The following is a 16,938-nucleotide window of genomic DNA, read 5'->3' as shown; positions in this document are numbered from 1 at the left end:
CCTTGATTATTTGAAAGTTTATGCATTAAACTTTAACTCAGAAGGTAAAAAAGGATAATGAGAAAAGAAAGACGTACAGTAGAGACTCGTGGCTAGTGAAAGAGCATCATAAAAAGATGAGATAAAAATTAGAAAAATAACTTTGCAGATGAAAGTAGGAAAAAAACTTTACACAAGTGACATTTCACACATATTGTTTCTTCTTATGCTCTGTTCCTCGCCTTCCCTTTCCCACCACCACCCTAACTCCCCAAAAGCTAGTCAATTTGTCACGTCATATATGTACATGAGTTTTGAAGTTATATACTACATTGATAGTGTAAGAAAAAAAAAAGAAAAAAAAAAAGAGACACACAATTAAGGCCTCATTTGTTTTCATTAAGATTAAAACGTCTGAATCTGAATATTAAGATGCGCATTAAGATCTAGATTTCTAGATCTGAATGCAAATCTAAATATTAAGATGTGGTCTTCAGATCTGAATACAGAATCATTAAGACTGTTTGTTTTCAATATCTGAATGTGCATGTGAAATTACACTATATCAATAAAATATTACAGTGAGTTTATATTTTTTGATAGAAAATAATATTTTAAATATTTATATTTGATAAAAAAAAAAATTAAACTATCTGAAATGCAAACTAAAATTTATATACCATATAAAAACTACTATAACAAGGTAACATGATTTTTTTTTTTTTTTTGGTTGGATTCAACATAACTTAATCTTTTAAATTAAAAAAAATCATGCAGCTAAACAAAATCTTGTTCACTTACAATTTTAAAAATTAGTAGATAATTTTTCATAGTTACCAAGAACTAAGCTAACAAAATTTCAAGAATTCTTACCCAGATGAGAAAAACACAGAACCCTTCTCTACTTAAGATGAAAAAACGAACTTCAACAGTTAATTCAACTCTATAAAACTTCAAAATTGAGCACAAAACTCATAAAATTCCTAGCAAATTTTCAAAACTTTGCAGTTCAAAGATATTTCTTTTCTTAAAAAGATCAAAACTTTCTACAAACTTGCTATAAAACATTCCTGCTCTGCTTTAATAGTACAGACCCAATTAAAAAGAGTACCACAAAATGCCAAAATCACATAGAAAAGGACTTGCTTGCGGTGATTGGCGCGTTAATCTTTTCCTATGGGTTTGAGTTTCTCAACCAGAACTATAGAATGGTATAATACTATATTATCAAAAAACCTCAATACTAGGCAGTAGGTTGATAGACATCAATACACCCAACCATATTGTGAATGGAAAAAATACTAAGTATACAATATACTTGTAGTGATTATGGAAGTTCATCAGCTCAAGAGGATATTTGTGCTGAGAAAAGAAGAAAGTCGTGAAAGATTTTTTTGCCGAGAAGACAGAGGCGTGAAAGGTGAATAACCGTATTAATTTAATGAGTCTGAATGGAATAAGACTCTCTTACAGATCTGATTTGTTGAGATCCATTCAGATCCATTAAGAGGTTTTATAAGGAAACAAAACAAATGCACTTAATGGGCTGAATCTGAATGAAGAAAACCTTCATTAAGTGCAAACAAATGAGGCCTAAGTCACTCAAAAAATATACTAGAGTGAAAGCTTTTTAAAATACGATATTACCTACTATAACAAGCGAAAATAATTAGAGAACGTAAAATTCACTGTACTAATAGTGAATACGTATAACAAAAATGAAAAGATATTCAAGATACGAACAGATTAATCAATAGAAGCCATCCTTAAAAGTTGCATTTCTTTTTGTATGTTATGAATGACTTGTACTAAAACAAAAATGTTAAAATGAAAAAAAAAATGATTTGCTTAGTCCTTAGGAGTTTTTTTCCTGGACTTATCAAACACCAAACACATATTTTTCCCATAAAAATACCAAGCACATATTTTTTTCCCATAAAAATACCTAACACATTCTTTTCCCATAAAAATACCAAACACAATTTTTAAAATAAAATAAAAGCGCCGTCAACAGTATTTTGAAAAAGACAGAATAGTACGGAACATACACTTAAAAATCTGTGATAGATCTTCATATACCCACCATACATTAATGAATACCATACTATTTTGTACCTTGATCTAACCATAGCTCGACAACACAATCTTAAAAACCACATGGTTCTTTTAAATACCACTTTAAACTTCACTACTTCGTACTTCTCTTCTCCTTAATCTATGCGCACCTTTTTACACACCTATATCTCTAGTCAATCATACATTTAGTAAAGGCTACTCAATTCTGTCCCAACTTATGTTTCAATTTTATGCAGCATATTTTTATTTTAGTCAATTTCAAATTACTTCATCTTTTATAAAAATAATTTAATTTAATAATTATCAATTTTATTTTTAATTAGATGATTTATGTCACAAAAAACATTTAAGTTTAATTTTAGATCACAAGTTTCAAAATCTATCTTTATTAAACCGTATTTCCAATATATCAAATTTTAAAAAGTTACAATGAAGTGAGTACCTTTGTTTTTTCAAAAATAATTTAATTTGAAATTGAGCCACACAAATGTTCAAGTTCTGTTAATTTGAAAACTCTTTTTTTCCTTATGCATGGCTAGTCAAATAGCGTCACATAAATTGGGATTGAAGAATCACAAGAAAACAAAAAAATGAAAAGAAAGAACAAGTGGGGGTTACCTTTTTGCTTTTTATAATAAGTTGGGGTCTTCTTTTTTAATTTCTTTATGCATTGTTGTGGAGTAGTAACCATAACTAGGGTTTTCCTGAGGGAAATATATAATTTCAGGGTTTCCATTTCTGGCTGTGGAAAAGAAGTGCAATCTATAATTTTTTATTTTTCCTGAAGATGGGGAGAGGGAAAGTAGAATTAAGGTGTATAGAAAATAAAATAAACAGGCAAGTGACATTCTCAAAGAGGAGAGGTGGATTAGTGAAGAAAGCTCATGAAATATCAGTGCTTTGTGATGCTGAAGTTGCTTTAATTGTTTTCTCCCAAAAGGGCAAGATCTTTGAGTACTCTTCTGATTGTTGGTAAGCTTTTAATTTAAGTTAATATGGAACAAAATTAATCTCTTTTCTTGAAAATTATCTTGAGTTTAATTTCTTGTTGCATGATTGTTGTTTTAATTTATTTTAATTTCTTTCATATAATTATTTAATTTAGCTTGCTTGACTTACTTAACTTTGAAGATACCATCTTCATTAATGTTTGTAATAATTTCCTACTAGTATAAGTTTTCCTTTTTTAGGAATAATAGTTTGTAATTTTTATGACATGAAGAATACCATCCTACAAAGATCTCGTCTGTTCCTATGAAAAGAATGATATAATTAACTAAAATATTATCTCTAATAGTCACAAAACTAACTAAAACAAGAAAATTGATCTTCTTTTCTTTGAAGGCTGCTGTGAGTTTCTTGTTGCATGATGGTTTTCACTTTTTTCTTTAAAAAAAAAAATCCTTGTTATAGTTCTTAATTGTGTTATGGAAGTGTTTTTCATACTATAATTTTTCCTTTTGTAACAACAACATCTAGTAAATTTAATTTATCAGATGAACAAGGCAAAAGAACAGTGTTTCATGTACAATGCTCGTCTTTTTTCTTCAATTTGCCTAAGGATTCATTCTTTGTAAGCTTTTATCCTGATTTAATTATGGAAGAAAATTGATGTTCTTTTCTTTGAAAGGTGTCTTGTGTTTCTTGATGCCTGATTGTTTTGATATAGTTATTTATTCTAGCTCCATAGTCATTGTTTGTAATTGTATTTCCAATTAAGTTTTCCTTTTGTAGGAAAAACGTTTTAGTTTTTTATCAGATGAACAAGGAAAAATAAGAGTCTTTTATGGAGTACATATTATCTTGTTTTCTTCAATTTATTAAGGAGTCATGATTTCATTCTTGAAGAAATCATTGCATATTGTTAAATTTCTCTTGAGACTTTATGGTTCAGTAATCATATGATAGTTCATTTCCAAATAACATGTAGATCCTTTATCATAGTTAGTTGGAGCTATGTTTTTTTTTTTTTCTTCTTCTTTTCCTATTTCTTGGTGTGTACATAGGCAATGACAGACTGGTAGTTCTACACCTATGACTACTTCTCTTAGCAGCCTTAGTTCCCGAGACACTGGATATAGTTCCAACTAAAGCAGAACAACATAAATCATAATAATCAAATTAAGAATACTACTTTCTAGAAAAGTTTTACCATGTGCCTCACACAACTGACATTAGTTGTGTGAGGCTTTTTTTTTGTGAGATAAAGAATTGGACTCACATCTTACACTTTTGGGTCAGCAAATTTTGAGTTCACTTTTTTCTCTCACAAAAAGAGCCTCACACAACTAATGTCAGTTGTGTGAGGCACATTTTAAAATTTTCCCTACTTTCTATGTAAAAGTTTATGTGATATAATTTAACTTAAATGTTTTATTTTAGCTTTAAATAAGCCATAATTACAACTTCGTGTATCAAATCAATGAATAATTCGAGATATTTAAATTGTGGTTTCCGTTTCTTGATTCATGTCAAGCCAATCAGAACGAAAAATCAAATCGTTGGCTCTATGATCATATGGGTTTTTTTACTTAGTTGGGTCAAGTTTAAAAAATGAAATCAAGTTTTTTTGGAGAATTTGGGAACTTCCGTTAAGACGGTGGTATATTTGAAAACTTTAATGACAGAAGGGGTATTTATAACCCAACTTCGTAAGGGAAGATATTTTTTGCCCTTTTCCCAAAGTAGAGGAATAATTTTGACCCTTTTCCGTTAATCATTAAAAATTTAAAAATTTATAATCACACAATTATTATGACATGCAAATTTAAACTTCTTCTTTTGTAAATTTGTGTCCAATCTAAGTATACTGACATAAGTTGAAACCTTAGAAGTATATTGGAATACCTAAATGTATTAATTAGTACGGAGAAGGATTAAAATTATCTCTAACGTAGTGGAAATAGCTTAAATTTGCATCCTTCGTTCCATCCAATAAACACAATTGCCCTTGACATTAATTTTTGAGTTAAAAATGCCCCTTCTTTTGAATGGAACTATGAGATGGAACATGTGGAACTTTAATTAAAATAGGTTACGTTGATTTATCGGTCCACATGGCCCCAACAATAAATAACCCGACCATTTGGGTTAACCCAAAATAACTAGAAAGTATTTGTCCGTACTCAGTTGCCTAAATGCTTTATGTTTTGCAACTTAACAAATTCAAAAGACAATGATGTCTTCTTTATTTGAAGCTGATATATTTGGTTCAAACTCAGTGAAAAAAAAACTCTAATCGATCCAGATCTAGGTTCAACTCAATTTCTTCATCCAAAATGCAATAGATTCCAGATCTAGATTCCACTCAATTTTTTCATCCTTTAGCAATGTTGGACTCTTAGAAATCTAGCCCCAACAATTGTTAACAAATATATTCAAATGTTTTGGCAATTTGTTGTTTGATCTAATATTCACGTAGATCAATAAATCAATACAACCTATTTAATTGAAGCTTTACATATATCATCTCATAATCACGTTCAAAGAAGAGGCAGTCTTAATTGTGAAGAGCAACTGGTGTTAAGTAGATGAAAAAAGAGCATTTTTAATCTGAAAATAAATATTAAGAGCAACCAATAAGTGGAAGGAGGTCAAATTTAAATAATTTTCTATCTTGTAAGGATATTTTTGACGTTTCTCTGTAAAAATGACTCTCGGAGATTATCTGATCTAATGATTAGATACTCTGAAAAACACTTTCCAAGAAACCTACTCCATTCTTGGAAACGTGGAACTTTGACTTCTGCGGAATCCTTAACATAAAACTTTCTTTTTCTTTATGGCTTCCGGAACGAATCTAAAAAAACAATTTGATCTATTGTTGTCGTAATTATCTTATGAAGACACATTATGAAGAAAAAAGGTCCATTTTTATTGAAAACTAGTAAATATATCCGCGCTTTGTGCGGTTGATAGAGGAAATCATAATATATTGTTTAATAATTTATTATATATTAATAATTTTTTATTAAAATAAAATGGTCTAATAACAGTGGCCGCAGTGACACTTTTTTTCCTTCTCATGACATAAATTGATGAATAATCGAATGAAAAACTTAACTTGATAACAAAACACCACGTGAACTCAGTTTTTTGAGATCGTACTTACAACAAAATTTATCCATATAGAAATTGTCTTGTGAACATGGCGAGTCAACATCAAGGAAACAAAAGCTGCTATTTTAGGCCATAAAAACATGAGGCCTCATTAATTACTCATATTACATGTATAATATATAATATAATTAATTGCTACTTATTATTAATGAAAAGGAACAATATTTTCAAGCATTTGCTGTCAAAGGATAATTAAGTAGTAAGTAGTTGCAAATGTTATGCTACTCTCTCGAAATTGGTTAAGGTATACATAAAACTGATGATGGCTGAATCAATTAGTTCCTGCTTATTCTTAGTTGTTCCAAACTGGAATAAATTTTCTTTACAATTATTCTCATTGTAGGATTTAATTTATTCTTTCAAGCCTTCTATACACTACTCTCTCCGGATCAAAAAAAGAGTCCACTTAGTCATTTGCACACCCCTTAAGAAAATACTAACTACTAGACAAATTAAAAATAGGTAATTTGACTAAACTACCCCTAATTAAATAAGCATTGGAATTTAATCATATAACACTTAATAGGGGCAAATATGGAAAAACAAGGTTAATTCTTTCTAGATTTGCTAAGTGGACTCTTTTTTTCATCCAAGAAAAAAAAAGCTAAGTGGACTCTTTTTTTTATCCGGAGGGAGTATTAATCAAGCTAATTAATTTCAGTGATAGAGGCAGATTCAGTAGTTTGAATTGATGGTTTTTGAATCCAAAAATAGCTTAGTGAGTTCTGAATAAATTATTCTTAGATTTCTTAATGCGAATATAAAATTTTGGCTAAAGCTATGCGAATATAAAATTTTGGCTAAAGCTATGCGAATATAAAATTTTGGCTAAAGCTATTAAGTTCTGCCAAATCCGTAACTAGAATTCTAACTTTGTCTCTGAGTCTGACGTCGCATTAATGGTTTAGACTTGTTTGGAATTAAAAGTGTTAGAGAGAAATTGTACAAGTAATTATAATACTCTAATTGATATTTTGAATTATATAATACTATAATTCTTTTTAATTGTGTGTGAACTTCATAATATAATATGCGGTTCTTAATTATTGCATTATACTTATGTTCTTCTACCTAATCATCACAACCACCTACTCATAATTGTTATTAAGACTTTTATTTAATAGAGAAGAAAAACTAATGATCATTTATTTTCTTGATTTGAAACAGTATGGAACAGATACTTGAACGATATGAGAGATACTCATATGCAGAGAGACGCTTGCTTACAAATAATTCTGAATCACCGGTATGACCTAAAAAAGGGTTTTAAATAAATAAATTGGAGTTTAAGTTTCATACATTATTAGTGTAAAAAAAAAAACATTCACACCACCAAGTCATCCAAATGATATTTGCAGGTAAATCTCTTTAAAGTTTGGGATTTAAAATCTTAAAGTTAAAATATATTTACATGCTACAATAGGTAAAGATGACCTGATGATGTAAAAATTATTTACACTAACGATATTTACTTAAATTCTGAATAAGGTATGTCCCATTTTTATCATCAAGTTGATCTATTGGTGTTTGGATAATATATAGGTGCAGGAAAACTGGAACCTGGAATGTACTAAACTCAAGGCTAGGATTGATCTCCTACAAAGGAACCACAAGTAAAATATATGAATACTTAATATTCCATGCAGGAATATTATATGCTTTGAGTTCCACCTTAAAATGATTCAGTGTTTATCATCACCTTTTTTTTGAATTATTTTTCAGGCATTATATGGGAGAAGATCTTGATTCAATGAGCTTTAAGGACCTGCAAAACTTGGAACAACAGCTTGATACTGCACTTAAGCTTATTCGATCAAGAAAGGTTTCCATCGTTTCTTTTTTTTTTTTTTTTTTCCTCTCTTTTCCAGTGTTCTGTGTTGTAGAAGTAATGAGGGAAGGAGTGACAAATTTAACCCATAAAAATATAACTGAGGTGAGTTCAGTTGGGCATCTATCTAATGGGGGTCATTATGGGGCAGTTTGCACGATTGGCCGTATTCGGGGGTAGTCTTAATTTTTGTCCCCTTCATTGGTCTTTAATTTTTGTCCTTCGCCTAAAATACCTCGAGGTTTTAGGTTCCAACCCCTGCTCAGTAAAAAAAAGAAAAATTCGAAAGGCAGAGTTTCGTTGCAAAATTAGGCCTATTCTGGCAAAAGTTAAATCTTAGCCTAACTTTTGTAGAATTCTAGCAGAGTAAAAAAAAAAAAAAAATTTTGGGCTAACATCTGCCTTAAGGCAAAGAATTTTTCTTTTTTGCCTTTGCGATTTTTTTTTTTTGTTGTTGACTGAGCAGGGATTCAAACCCAAAATCTCGCGGTATTTTCGGCAACTTTTTTAAGCGAAAGGCAAAATTTAAAGACCAGCAATTTGAGTTTGAGGGACAAAATTTAAAGACCAGCTCCTTGAAGGCCAATCCGTGCAAAAAGTTTGGGAGTAGCCCAAGACCATGTGAAAAGTTTGGGCTAATTTGGGCTGCCTCAATTGATCCATGATAAAACTTGTCAAAATTGCATGAAAACTGAGTCCTCAACTACTGTTGTAAGGCAAGTAAATTGACCACCACTGATGTTACAGCTAGCTACTGTCATTATCATCTGCTTATTTTTACAATGGTGGTGACGGGCCAATTTTTGTGCACATTGACTATTTCAACATGTACATGTTACCTTTTACCATAAATCCATAATAGGTACCATGTAACTCTACCTATCAAGATTTGGATAAATGGGAATAGCCGTTGGGTGCATTGCCGTTTGATTTATTTTGTACTAATTATTGTATTTCTTGTGACATCAAATGTTCTTATGTTGCAGAACCAACTCATGCATGAGTCAATCTCAGAACTGCAGAAAAAGGTATTAGTAGTGGTTATTTTTTGCACTAAGCAGTAATTTTGATTGATGCCTTGAGTGCATCTTTTCTTTATGCTTTCACAGGAAAGGGCAATCCAGGAGGAAAATAACATACTAGCCAAGAAGGTGAGTTTGTCTCTTGTTATTTGTTCCAAGTTGTCCAGGAAGTAGCAAAATTTTCAAAATTAAACATAATTTGTACTTATTCAAATTCTGCACTAAATTGTAGATATCATTTAATAGATCATAGTAACATGTTATTTGCACTTTTGAATTGCTTCTAAACAGATCAAGGAGAAGGATAAGATCGTAGGGCAGGAAGGTGAATGGCACCAGCAAAATCAAGTTCATACTTCAACATCTTTCCTCTTACAACCACATCCATGCCTAAATATTGGGTAATTGTTTTCCTCTATAACAAGATAAACAAAATCAATCAATGACAAAGTCGGAATTTTCACTAACGGAATTCACAATATAACAAAATAAACTCACCAAAAAGCCAAGGAGATTCAAAATCTATTATATATACATATATATAAATCAAAATAATTTTAACCTTGTAAATGCATAATTTTCCCGCGAAGAGGGTTCATTGTGCCCCCTATCTCCGCGCCTGAAACCAATAGTGTCAATCTTACTGTTGAAAGTAACAAGATTACTTTAATGTGAGTTAGAAGCAATTTTTTTATAACTCAGAAATCTCTGAGGGCTCATGGTTTTTCAATAACTAACCAGATCACACCTCTTGGGGTGCGGCCTTTCCCCAAACACTGCTAATGCTTTGTGCACCAGGCCGCCCTGCTCTTTAACCAGATTTAATTTCTTTTAGCTAGAAAGTCTGTTAAGCATTACTTGTTTGATTGTTTCATTAATTCCTAATTCATTTGATTAGAGGTAATTACCAAGAGGAAGCAGCAGAAGCAAGGAGGAATGAGCTTGACCTAAATCTGGATTCATTATATTCATGCCATATGGGATGCTTTACCACATAAATACGCAAATGTGTTCACCCTGAGAAATTGCCTACTTGCTGGAGTTCTCCAATTCTGTGTTCTCATCTGCTTTATGTGGAGGAAAATAAACGTTAATTAATCTTTGCATGAGAAGTTCTTAATATTTAGCGTCTTTATATTGATATGTATAGGCCTTATTGTCTTTGTATTATTGTTTAAGAATGTTAATTCCCTAACCTTTGTAAATTGGAAGGGGAGGTCCACTTGTTGGCTATAGTTTAAACCTTTGTCTTTGATTATTGTCCGTACAATTTTAATTTTTTTCTTATATGAATTTAATGTGGTGCATAACACTCAGTTTCTCAAGGTTGTTGGAGGGCTAAGAGAAGGCCAACTCCAGCTCAAAAGCATGAGATAATCCATTTGCAATTCTCTGTTCTCATTTGAAATGTTTCATTCAGAACATAAATTTTTTGTTAATCAAGAAATCCCTAGGGGCTAGCTAGGCATGATTTGGTCTTCACTTCATCAAGAATGTAAAAACATAAACTCTATATTTACCTTTAGTGTGAGCATATGCAACTGGCAACTATAAGCACTTTTGAGAAGAATTTAAGCCATCATCTCCAGCATATGTTTTTGATTTGCGGTGTTTGGCTTGACCCCTACCTTTTCCATACACAACATGTAGATTACAAAGAGTGGAAGAGGACATCAACCTTACCACCTCATTAAGAATCTACAAGACTGTAACAAAGAGTCCGCATAAATATTATGGAAGTTACTAAACAAGAAGACTTCCATAACTTCTAAAACTACATTTAGCTAACAAGAAAATTGGTTTTGTTGTATCTTCTTCTTATACAGTGATTGAGAAAGCTTAAGGAGCAAAACAGGGCAATGCATTATGTCACCAATCTTAAGATGTAAAGGACATAGCATAAAAAGATGGCATAAGTTGATAACGTCAATCATCTAAATTTTCATTAGCACAAGTAGTAGGTCTCACCAGCTTTAAGTAAAAGTTCAAGGAGAGAACCAAATATTCTCTTGATGGTATATCGTGTTACTGTTCGATCCTTTGTATAATAGAGCATGTTCCAAACGATCAGAAACTAAAAACCCAAAAAAGGAACAACTCCAGAGTAAGTCGAAAATGTCGGTGACCAGTGTGGGCAAAAATTATGTACACCTTACTAAGTTGCATGAAATCTTCACATATACGTCTGTTTTTCATTTCGTTTAGCTCCTTCTCTTCACAGCTCTGACCATCAATTTGTCTCCTCGAATTCCATCAACTGTGCAATGAAATCAAAGAATGTTAGATACACATAGGTTAAAAACTTACTAACTGTCTGCATTTTACAATAGAAACCCCAAAAATATATATCAAGTTTCTGAGCACCAATCACCATCTTGGCATTGCTTTCACTTTCAGATAACAAGACTTTATCTTAAATCTATTTACGTTATAATACTGACAAAGCATGTATATCATCTGTCCCAATTTATGTGGCGGTGTTTGACTAGGCACAAAGTTTGAGAAAAAAATGAAAGACTTTTGAAATTTCATTTGGGTGGCGGTAAATCAATTCATAAAGGTAAAACGGAAAACTTAAAGTTAAACCATTTCTAAATAGGAAATATGAAATTGTTTTCGGGACTGATTAAAAAGGAAAGTATGACACATAAATTGGGACAGAGGGAGCATAATAACATGCCATTTAAAGTCCTCGGAGGAACAGAAACATATTGCAAATATAGCAACTCCTTGATAAAGCATTAGTAATTTGATTAACATAGCAGTATTTTGACTCCTCCCTTTGTGGAAGATCTTAACTTTGACTATGCAGCAAATAAGATATTGCAAACTTGCAATGCACTAGAGTAACATAAGAACTGAAAGTAAAAAGAAATAAAAAATCTTGCCTTTCCACAAACTGGACATTTTTCACTTCTCATCTGCCACTCATAAATACAACTGAGGTGATAATGATGACAACATTTTGTAGATATCTTGGGATTCTCTGGTGTATACTCTGCACCCAAAAAAAAAAAGGTGGCATTTGACTAATTAGGCAGATCAAGAGAATTATCCAACCTTGTAGCAAAACTTAGAGCCTTAGAGCAGCCTCTTTTATCAATCTGTTGCAGCTCAAATCGTTCTTTACTAGTGTTGGCAAAATTAGCCCATAATAATTTGACCCGCCCATTTTAGCCCAACCATTCAGCCCACCTAAAAATTGGGCTGATATGTACTCCAAAATGGGCTGATATTTAGCCCAAATTGACCCATAGAAACCTTGTCAAAATATTTTGAAAAAGACTTGCTTTTTTACTTTTGTTTGATAATGTTATATATATATAGCCATAATAAAGGGGAAAAAATAGTTTTATTAGGCACTTAAAAGATTATAAAATAACAAATAAAGAAATAAGACCCTAGTAAGAAGAGCGGGTTGGGTTATGACCGGCTTTTTAGCCCAACCTTTTTCAACCCAAGTAACTTTTGGGTGGGTCGTTGACACCCCTATTCTTTACCATCATAAATGTGTAAAATAATGTCAGCTACCTTCGAGGCATGTGGGACATACATCCTCATCTTCTGATGAGGAAACTTCATATTGAACTCCAGTCACTATCTTTGATGAATAGTCCTTCTTAGGGGACTCGGGACGACATTCTTTAGATCCTCCTTCACAGTCTGATTTAAGCAACTTGCCTTTTCCTAAAAGCTTTTGTGTTATTTCAACATCAGCATCTATATCTGGTTCGGGCTCAACTCGTGAATGACTTGTTCCTTTGTCATGTCGTCTAAGTGTGACATCTTGTTGTTGCATTTGTGGCTGTCTTGGAGCATTACTAATTGGTAAACCTCTGTCCTGCTGAGACCTGATTGTATTACATGAACTGTTGATGGCAACTACAGTAGTCGAAGATGACGGGCCTTGACTAGCTGAAGTCCCAGCAGTTTGTTGTGCTTGGCCAAATATTGTTCCACACTGAAGAGAAGTAATACTTAAAAGCCAATTTCATGATAAGGAACAGCCAGCATGCTTATTTTGAAAAGTTCTTTTTGCCAGAAGTGTTATTCGAAAAGGTACTTTTGGAAAGTAGCAGTTTGGCTAATCAATTTGAAAAGTACTTCTGCCAATATTAGAGCACTACTCTGTGTTTGGCTAATGTTTCAAAAGTGTTTCTGGATAAAAGCTGTTTTTTCTACTTTTTTTTAGCTTCTGAAAACCAGCTTCTGCTACTACACAAACGCACTTTTTTCCCCTAAAAGCTTGGCTAAACACTTCAACTTTAAAAAGTAAGCACTTTTGGCTTCCCAGAAGCTTGGCCAAACAGGCCATTAGTATCTTAATGAGGAGAAAAAGCCAAAGCAAAAATGAGTCATTTGCAAAGCAGATGCTAGGCTAGCAATCTAGTCATGATTCTTTTACTACAGTTAATAACTAGAATGTTCCAGGTTAGCGACAGTGATCAATAGAGCCAAGTTTGCAAAATTCTTTTCTGCTTTAGATTTCACTTGTCTTCAAAAACAACAGAGCTTTTCCATGGTTAGACTTGTTCATTTTTGATGAGTGGTCACACTAGTGTCTCACATTCTATCATTCTTCCCCAGGCAAAGAGTTTTTGGTATTCTACGAGTTTGCTATTTTATGAGCTTGTAAAACATGAATCAGAAAGTCCCATCAAGTGCCATCATTGTTCATATACATTACAAAAGAATATCAGAAGCAAATGACGACTGATCTTGAACTATTAGTCGCTTAAAGCTAAATCAGTATCCATAATTAAATGGTGTGTGGTGGATTATGCAAGGACAGAAGATGCTGCAGATCCTTTACATTAGTATAATCCTAAGTATTTTAGTTTTGGTATATTACGGAATTACATTATTCCTTGCATAAGAGTAAGGTAGGTTATCTCCCTAGTTCTCTAAGGTAGTTAAAGTATTTCCTTTTAAGTATCTTCACCTGCCATGCTACTTAAATATTCATTGTTGTTATAGTTAGTTGAGTTTGGTGGTCTATTAACTACTTCAATTAGACATGATTAGTTCTCGGTTGTTAACAATCTTGCCATAAAACTGGGTAAGGCATAATTAGTTAGTTGGCTGGGGATTCGCTACAAATAATGTGAAACATTAAATGGTACAGTGCACTATCCAAACATTATAAGAACAAAATATAATAAATTTCATGGCAGAACGAAAATAATTTTCGACAGGCACCTTATTAATTAAGTTCTGAAAGCAGCAACTAAAACACTGGCAGAAGCTATGATTTTGACCATTTGAGGCTGCATTCTCTCCAGCATCCGGAACATTGAAACAGCAACAAACTGAACCCATGATGTTTCTTCAAATCGTTACATAAATCTTCAACCTTTCAGTAGCAATTCCCTTTTAGACCACGACAACAACAAGAAAGTAGTGCAATAAATAAGCAAACAGAAGTAAACACTAAACTGTAAACAAACAAGTAACACCAAAAATTCCAAAAATTAATAACAAAACTAGTACTAATCAGTAATTACTACCAAAAAGTTGGCCTGTGCACCCCCGGGATTAGTCGGGGCTCAAAGAGACTCGGACACCCGGTGCTTAATCAAAAAAAACAAGTAACACCAAAAATTAATAACAAAACTAGTACTAATCAGTAATTACTACCAAAAAGTTTTTTTTTTTTTTTTTTCAATTTTTTGCTCTTAATGCAGATTAATAAAAAAACAAAAGATTAACACTTTCCCCCCGAAAATAGCTAGACAGACAGTTTGATTCAACAGATAACGCAGTTAATTACTGAAAAAGTAAATCACCATCAAAGCAAAATCAAGACCTACTGAAACAGAACAAAGGTGGTATTTTTGAAAAAAAAACTATACATATACATGTATATTTATACCAAAAACACCATAAACAGAACATACAATACTCATTGATCACCCCAAAAAAAAAAAAAAAAACCCAAATCAAATACAGGAATGATTATCATAAAAAAAGAAAGAAAGCAAATTGAACTAGGAGAACAATAATAAGACTAAACTTTTGAGCAAAAAAGAAAGATACCCATAAAAGTATAGATACAGAAAGACTGTGATTATCATAACAAAAGAAAGAAAGCAAATTGAACTAGCAGAACAATAATAAGACTAAACTTTTGAGCAAAAAAGAAAGATACCCATAAAAGTATAGATAGAGAAAGACTGGTAAAAGCGTTATAAACCAAGAATCAAAGCAATCTCAATACCTTAAACAGAACAAAGGTGGTATTTCAAAACCTATACATATACAAGTATATTGACACCAAAACACCATAACTATAACATGCAATACTCATTGTTCACAATCAAAAAAAAACAAATACAGGACTAAAAAAAAGAGGGGACAAACAAAAACATACCCAAAAAAAGAAAGATAGCAAATTGAACTAGCACAATAATAAAACTAACTTTTGAGCAAAAAAAGAAAAATACCCACAACAAAAATAGATAGAGAAAGATCAGTAAAAGGGCTTTGAATCAAGAATTAAAACCTATACATATACATGCAATACTCATTGATCATTAAAATAAAAAAAAAAAATTACAGGACTCATTATCATAAAAAAAACAAAAAATAAGGGGGTGGGGGAACAAACAAAAACATACCCAAAAAAAAAAAAAAAAAAAGGCAAATTGCAGTAGAAGAACAATAAGACTAAACTTTAGAGCAAAAAAGAAAGATACCCTTTAAGAAAAATAGGTTGAGAAAGACCAATAAAAGACTTACTATAAATCAAGAATCAATATATGCAGGGAAAAAAAAAAAAACAGAAAAAGAGGAGTGACAGTACCAGAAAACAAGGGTTTTTGAGAATTGAAGGAAAGAGAGTTGACACAAAAGGCAAAGTTGAAATCTTTGGAATATATATGGAAATTCTCTATGTGTGTTTGGTTTTATAGGGACTCATAGCGAGGAATTAGCTGAAAAACATACCCTGTCACTTTTTTTGTTTTTGTTCTGTTTAAGGTACCAATTACTAAATCCTACTCCAACTTGATCTATTACCATATTTTAAAAGATTTGTATAGATAAAAAGAAATAAACGAGTATACAGCTTCTCTATCGCATATAATAACATTTTTTTATAACAGTTAAATTTTTTCGGAACCAATTTTTTATGTTATATATTACTTTTCTATAACAGTATTTTAACGGCCAACTTTATAGCAGTACACTCTTTGTAAAATTACTCATCACATAACAGTTATTTTTTCATTTTTGATAACATAATAATTAATTATCTTTATAAAAATAGAATATCTATTGTTACTTGGACTGGGATAGAAGATTCAACGGTTCAACTCTTACGGAAAGCAACTGGATACCCGTTTGCTGTAAGTTTGGACCCAAATCTTCGTCAATTCAAGTGTTATATTACCACTAAGAGATTGGAATACGAAACAAGCTATAATTATAAATTTATTCCATCAATCTTGAAAGAACTTAATTTTCAAGTAGGTTTAAAGTATGCGTCTTAGAACTTAAAACTTTATTCATTCATTTATGAATTTATTAAAATTATATTAACTTTCTTTAACGTTTAGTTAGTGAAGTATGCATATCTTTGAGATTTAAAATTTAAATGATTTTTTTTAATTTTTATAGCATTAAAAAAATAAAAATTAGATTTTATGCATCTTTTTTGCCTATAACAACCAACTATATAACAGTCATTCTCTATAACAGCCAAAAAAATCCAGACCCAACGATGTTGTTATATAGAGGTTTGACTGCATATGCGTATATCAACAAGGTTGTGTTAGGATGAATAGAATCTCTTCGCCCTACGCCAAAAATTTTGAGTTTGAGAATCATATTAGAAAAATGCTTTCCCTTTAAATAAACTTTACATAGCAGAAATCTAAATTATTCATAACCCAATTTACACACTCCAACATTAGG

At 31.6% G+C, this 16,938-nt stretch overlaps 2 protein-coding genes across 5 annotated transcripts; one reads left to right on the top strand and one right to left on the bottom strand.

Annotated features, from left to right (window-relative positions):
- The first annotated feature begins 2,701 nt into the window (after window positions 1-2,701).
- LOC132067819 (truncated transcription factor CAULIFLOWER A) lies at window positions 2,702-10,279 on the top strand. Its single transcript, XM_059461165.1, has 8 exons — window positions 2,702-3,027; window positions 7,342-7,420; window positions 7,717-7,787; window positions 7,897-7,996; window positions 8,989-9,030; window positions 9,112-9,153; window positions 9,316-9,425; window positions 9,923-10,279. Exons 1-8 carry the CDS (start codon window positions 2,843-2,845, stop codon window positions 10,020-10,022), a joined length of 729 nt encoding a protein of 242 aa, XP_059317148.1. The 5' UTR covers window positions 2,702-2,842; the 3' UTR covers window positions 10,023-10,279.
- Window positions 10,280-10,945: 666 nt separating this feature from the next.
- LOC132067820 (E3 ubiquitin-protein ligase At3g02290-like) lies at window positions 10,946-15,984 on the bottom strand. 4 transcript variants are annotated; one of them, XM_059461166.1, is made up of 5 exons: window positions 15,827-15,984; window positions 14,224-14,394; window positions 12,556-12,985; window positions 11,913-12,022; window positions 10,946-11,281 (listed from the first exon to the last, which is right to left on the bottom strand). In XM_059461166.1, the coding sequence occupies exons 2-5, from the start codon at window positions 14,341-14,343 to the stop codon at window positions 11,255-11,257; spliced, it is 687 nt and encodes a 228-aa protein (XP_059317149.1). In that variant the 5' UTR covers window positions 14,344-14,394; window positions 15,827-15,984; the 3' UTR covers window positions 10,946-11,254. The 4 variants fall into 4 exon arrangements, with proteins under 4 accessions (XP_059317149.1, XP_059317150.1, XP_059317152.1 ...); XM_059461167.1 differs by having other exon boundaries at window positions 14,224-14,377; window positions 15,822-15,982; XM_059461169.1 differs by having other exon boundaries at window positions 14,224-14,377; window positions 15,827-15,976.
- Window positions 15,985-16,938: the final 954 nt, after the last annotated feature.

The sequence above is a fragment of the Lycium ferocissimum genome, chromosome 8 (assembly GCF_029784015.1).
Source record: "Lycium ferocissimum isolate CSIRO_LF1 chromosome 8, AGI_CSIRO_Lferr_CH_V1, whole genome shotgun sequence".
In the NCBI taxonomy this organism is placed as follows: domain Eukaryota; kingdom Viridiplantae; phylum Streptophyta; class Magnoliopsida; order Solanales; family Solanaceae; genus Lycium; species Lycium ferocissimum.
Note: the sequence above shows the minus strand (reverse complement) of the source record. Positions and strands in the feature narration are given on the sequence as shown.

Excerpts from the sequence above, each read along its gene's own strand:
- LOC132067819 (XM_059461165.1), top strand. The coding sequence starts at position 2,843 with ATGGGGAGAGGGAAAGTAGAATTAAGGTGTATAGAAAATAAAATAAAC. Across the intron at positions 7,788-7,896 it reads CTCCTACAAAGGAACCACAA|GCATTATATGGGAGAAGATC; the intron begins GTAAAATATATG and ends ATTATTTTTCAG. Across the intron at positions 7,997-8,988 it reads AGCTTATTCGATCAAGAAAG|AACCAACTCATGCATGAGTC; the intron begins GTTTCCATCGTT and ends CTTATGTTGCAG.
- LOC132067820 (XM_059461166.1), bottom strand. The coding sequence starts at position 14,343 with ATGGGTTCAGTTTGTTGCTGTTTCAATGTTCCGGATGCTGGAGAGAAT. Across the intron at positions 12,023-12,555 it reads ATGTCCCACATGCCTCGAAG|AGTATACACCAGAGAATCCC; the intron begins GTAGCTGACATT and ends TTTTGGGTGCAG. Across the intron at positions 11,282-11,912 it reads AATGTCCAGTTTGTGGAAAG|TTGATGGAATTCGAGGAGAC; the intron begins GCAAGATTTTTT and ends TTCATTGCACAG.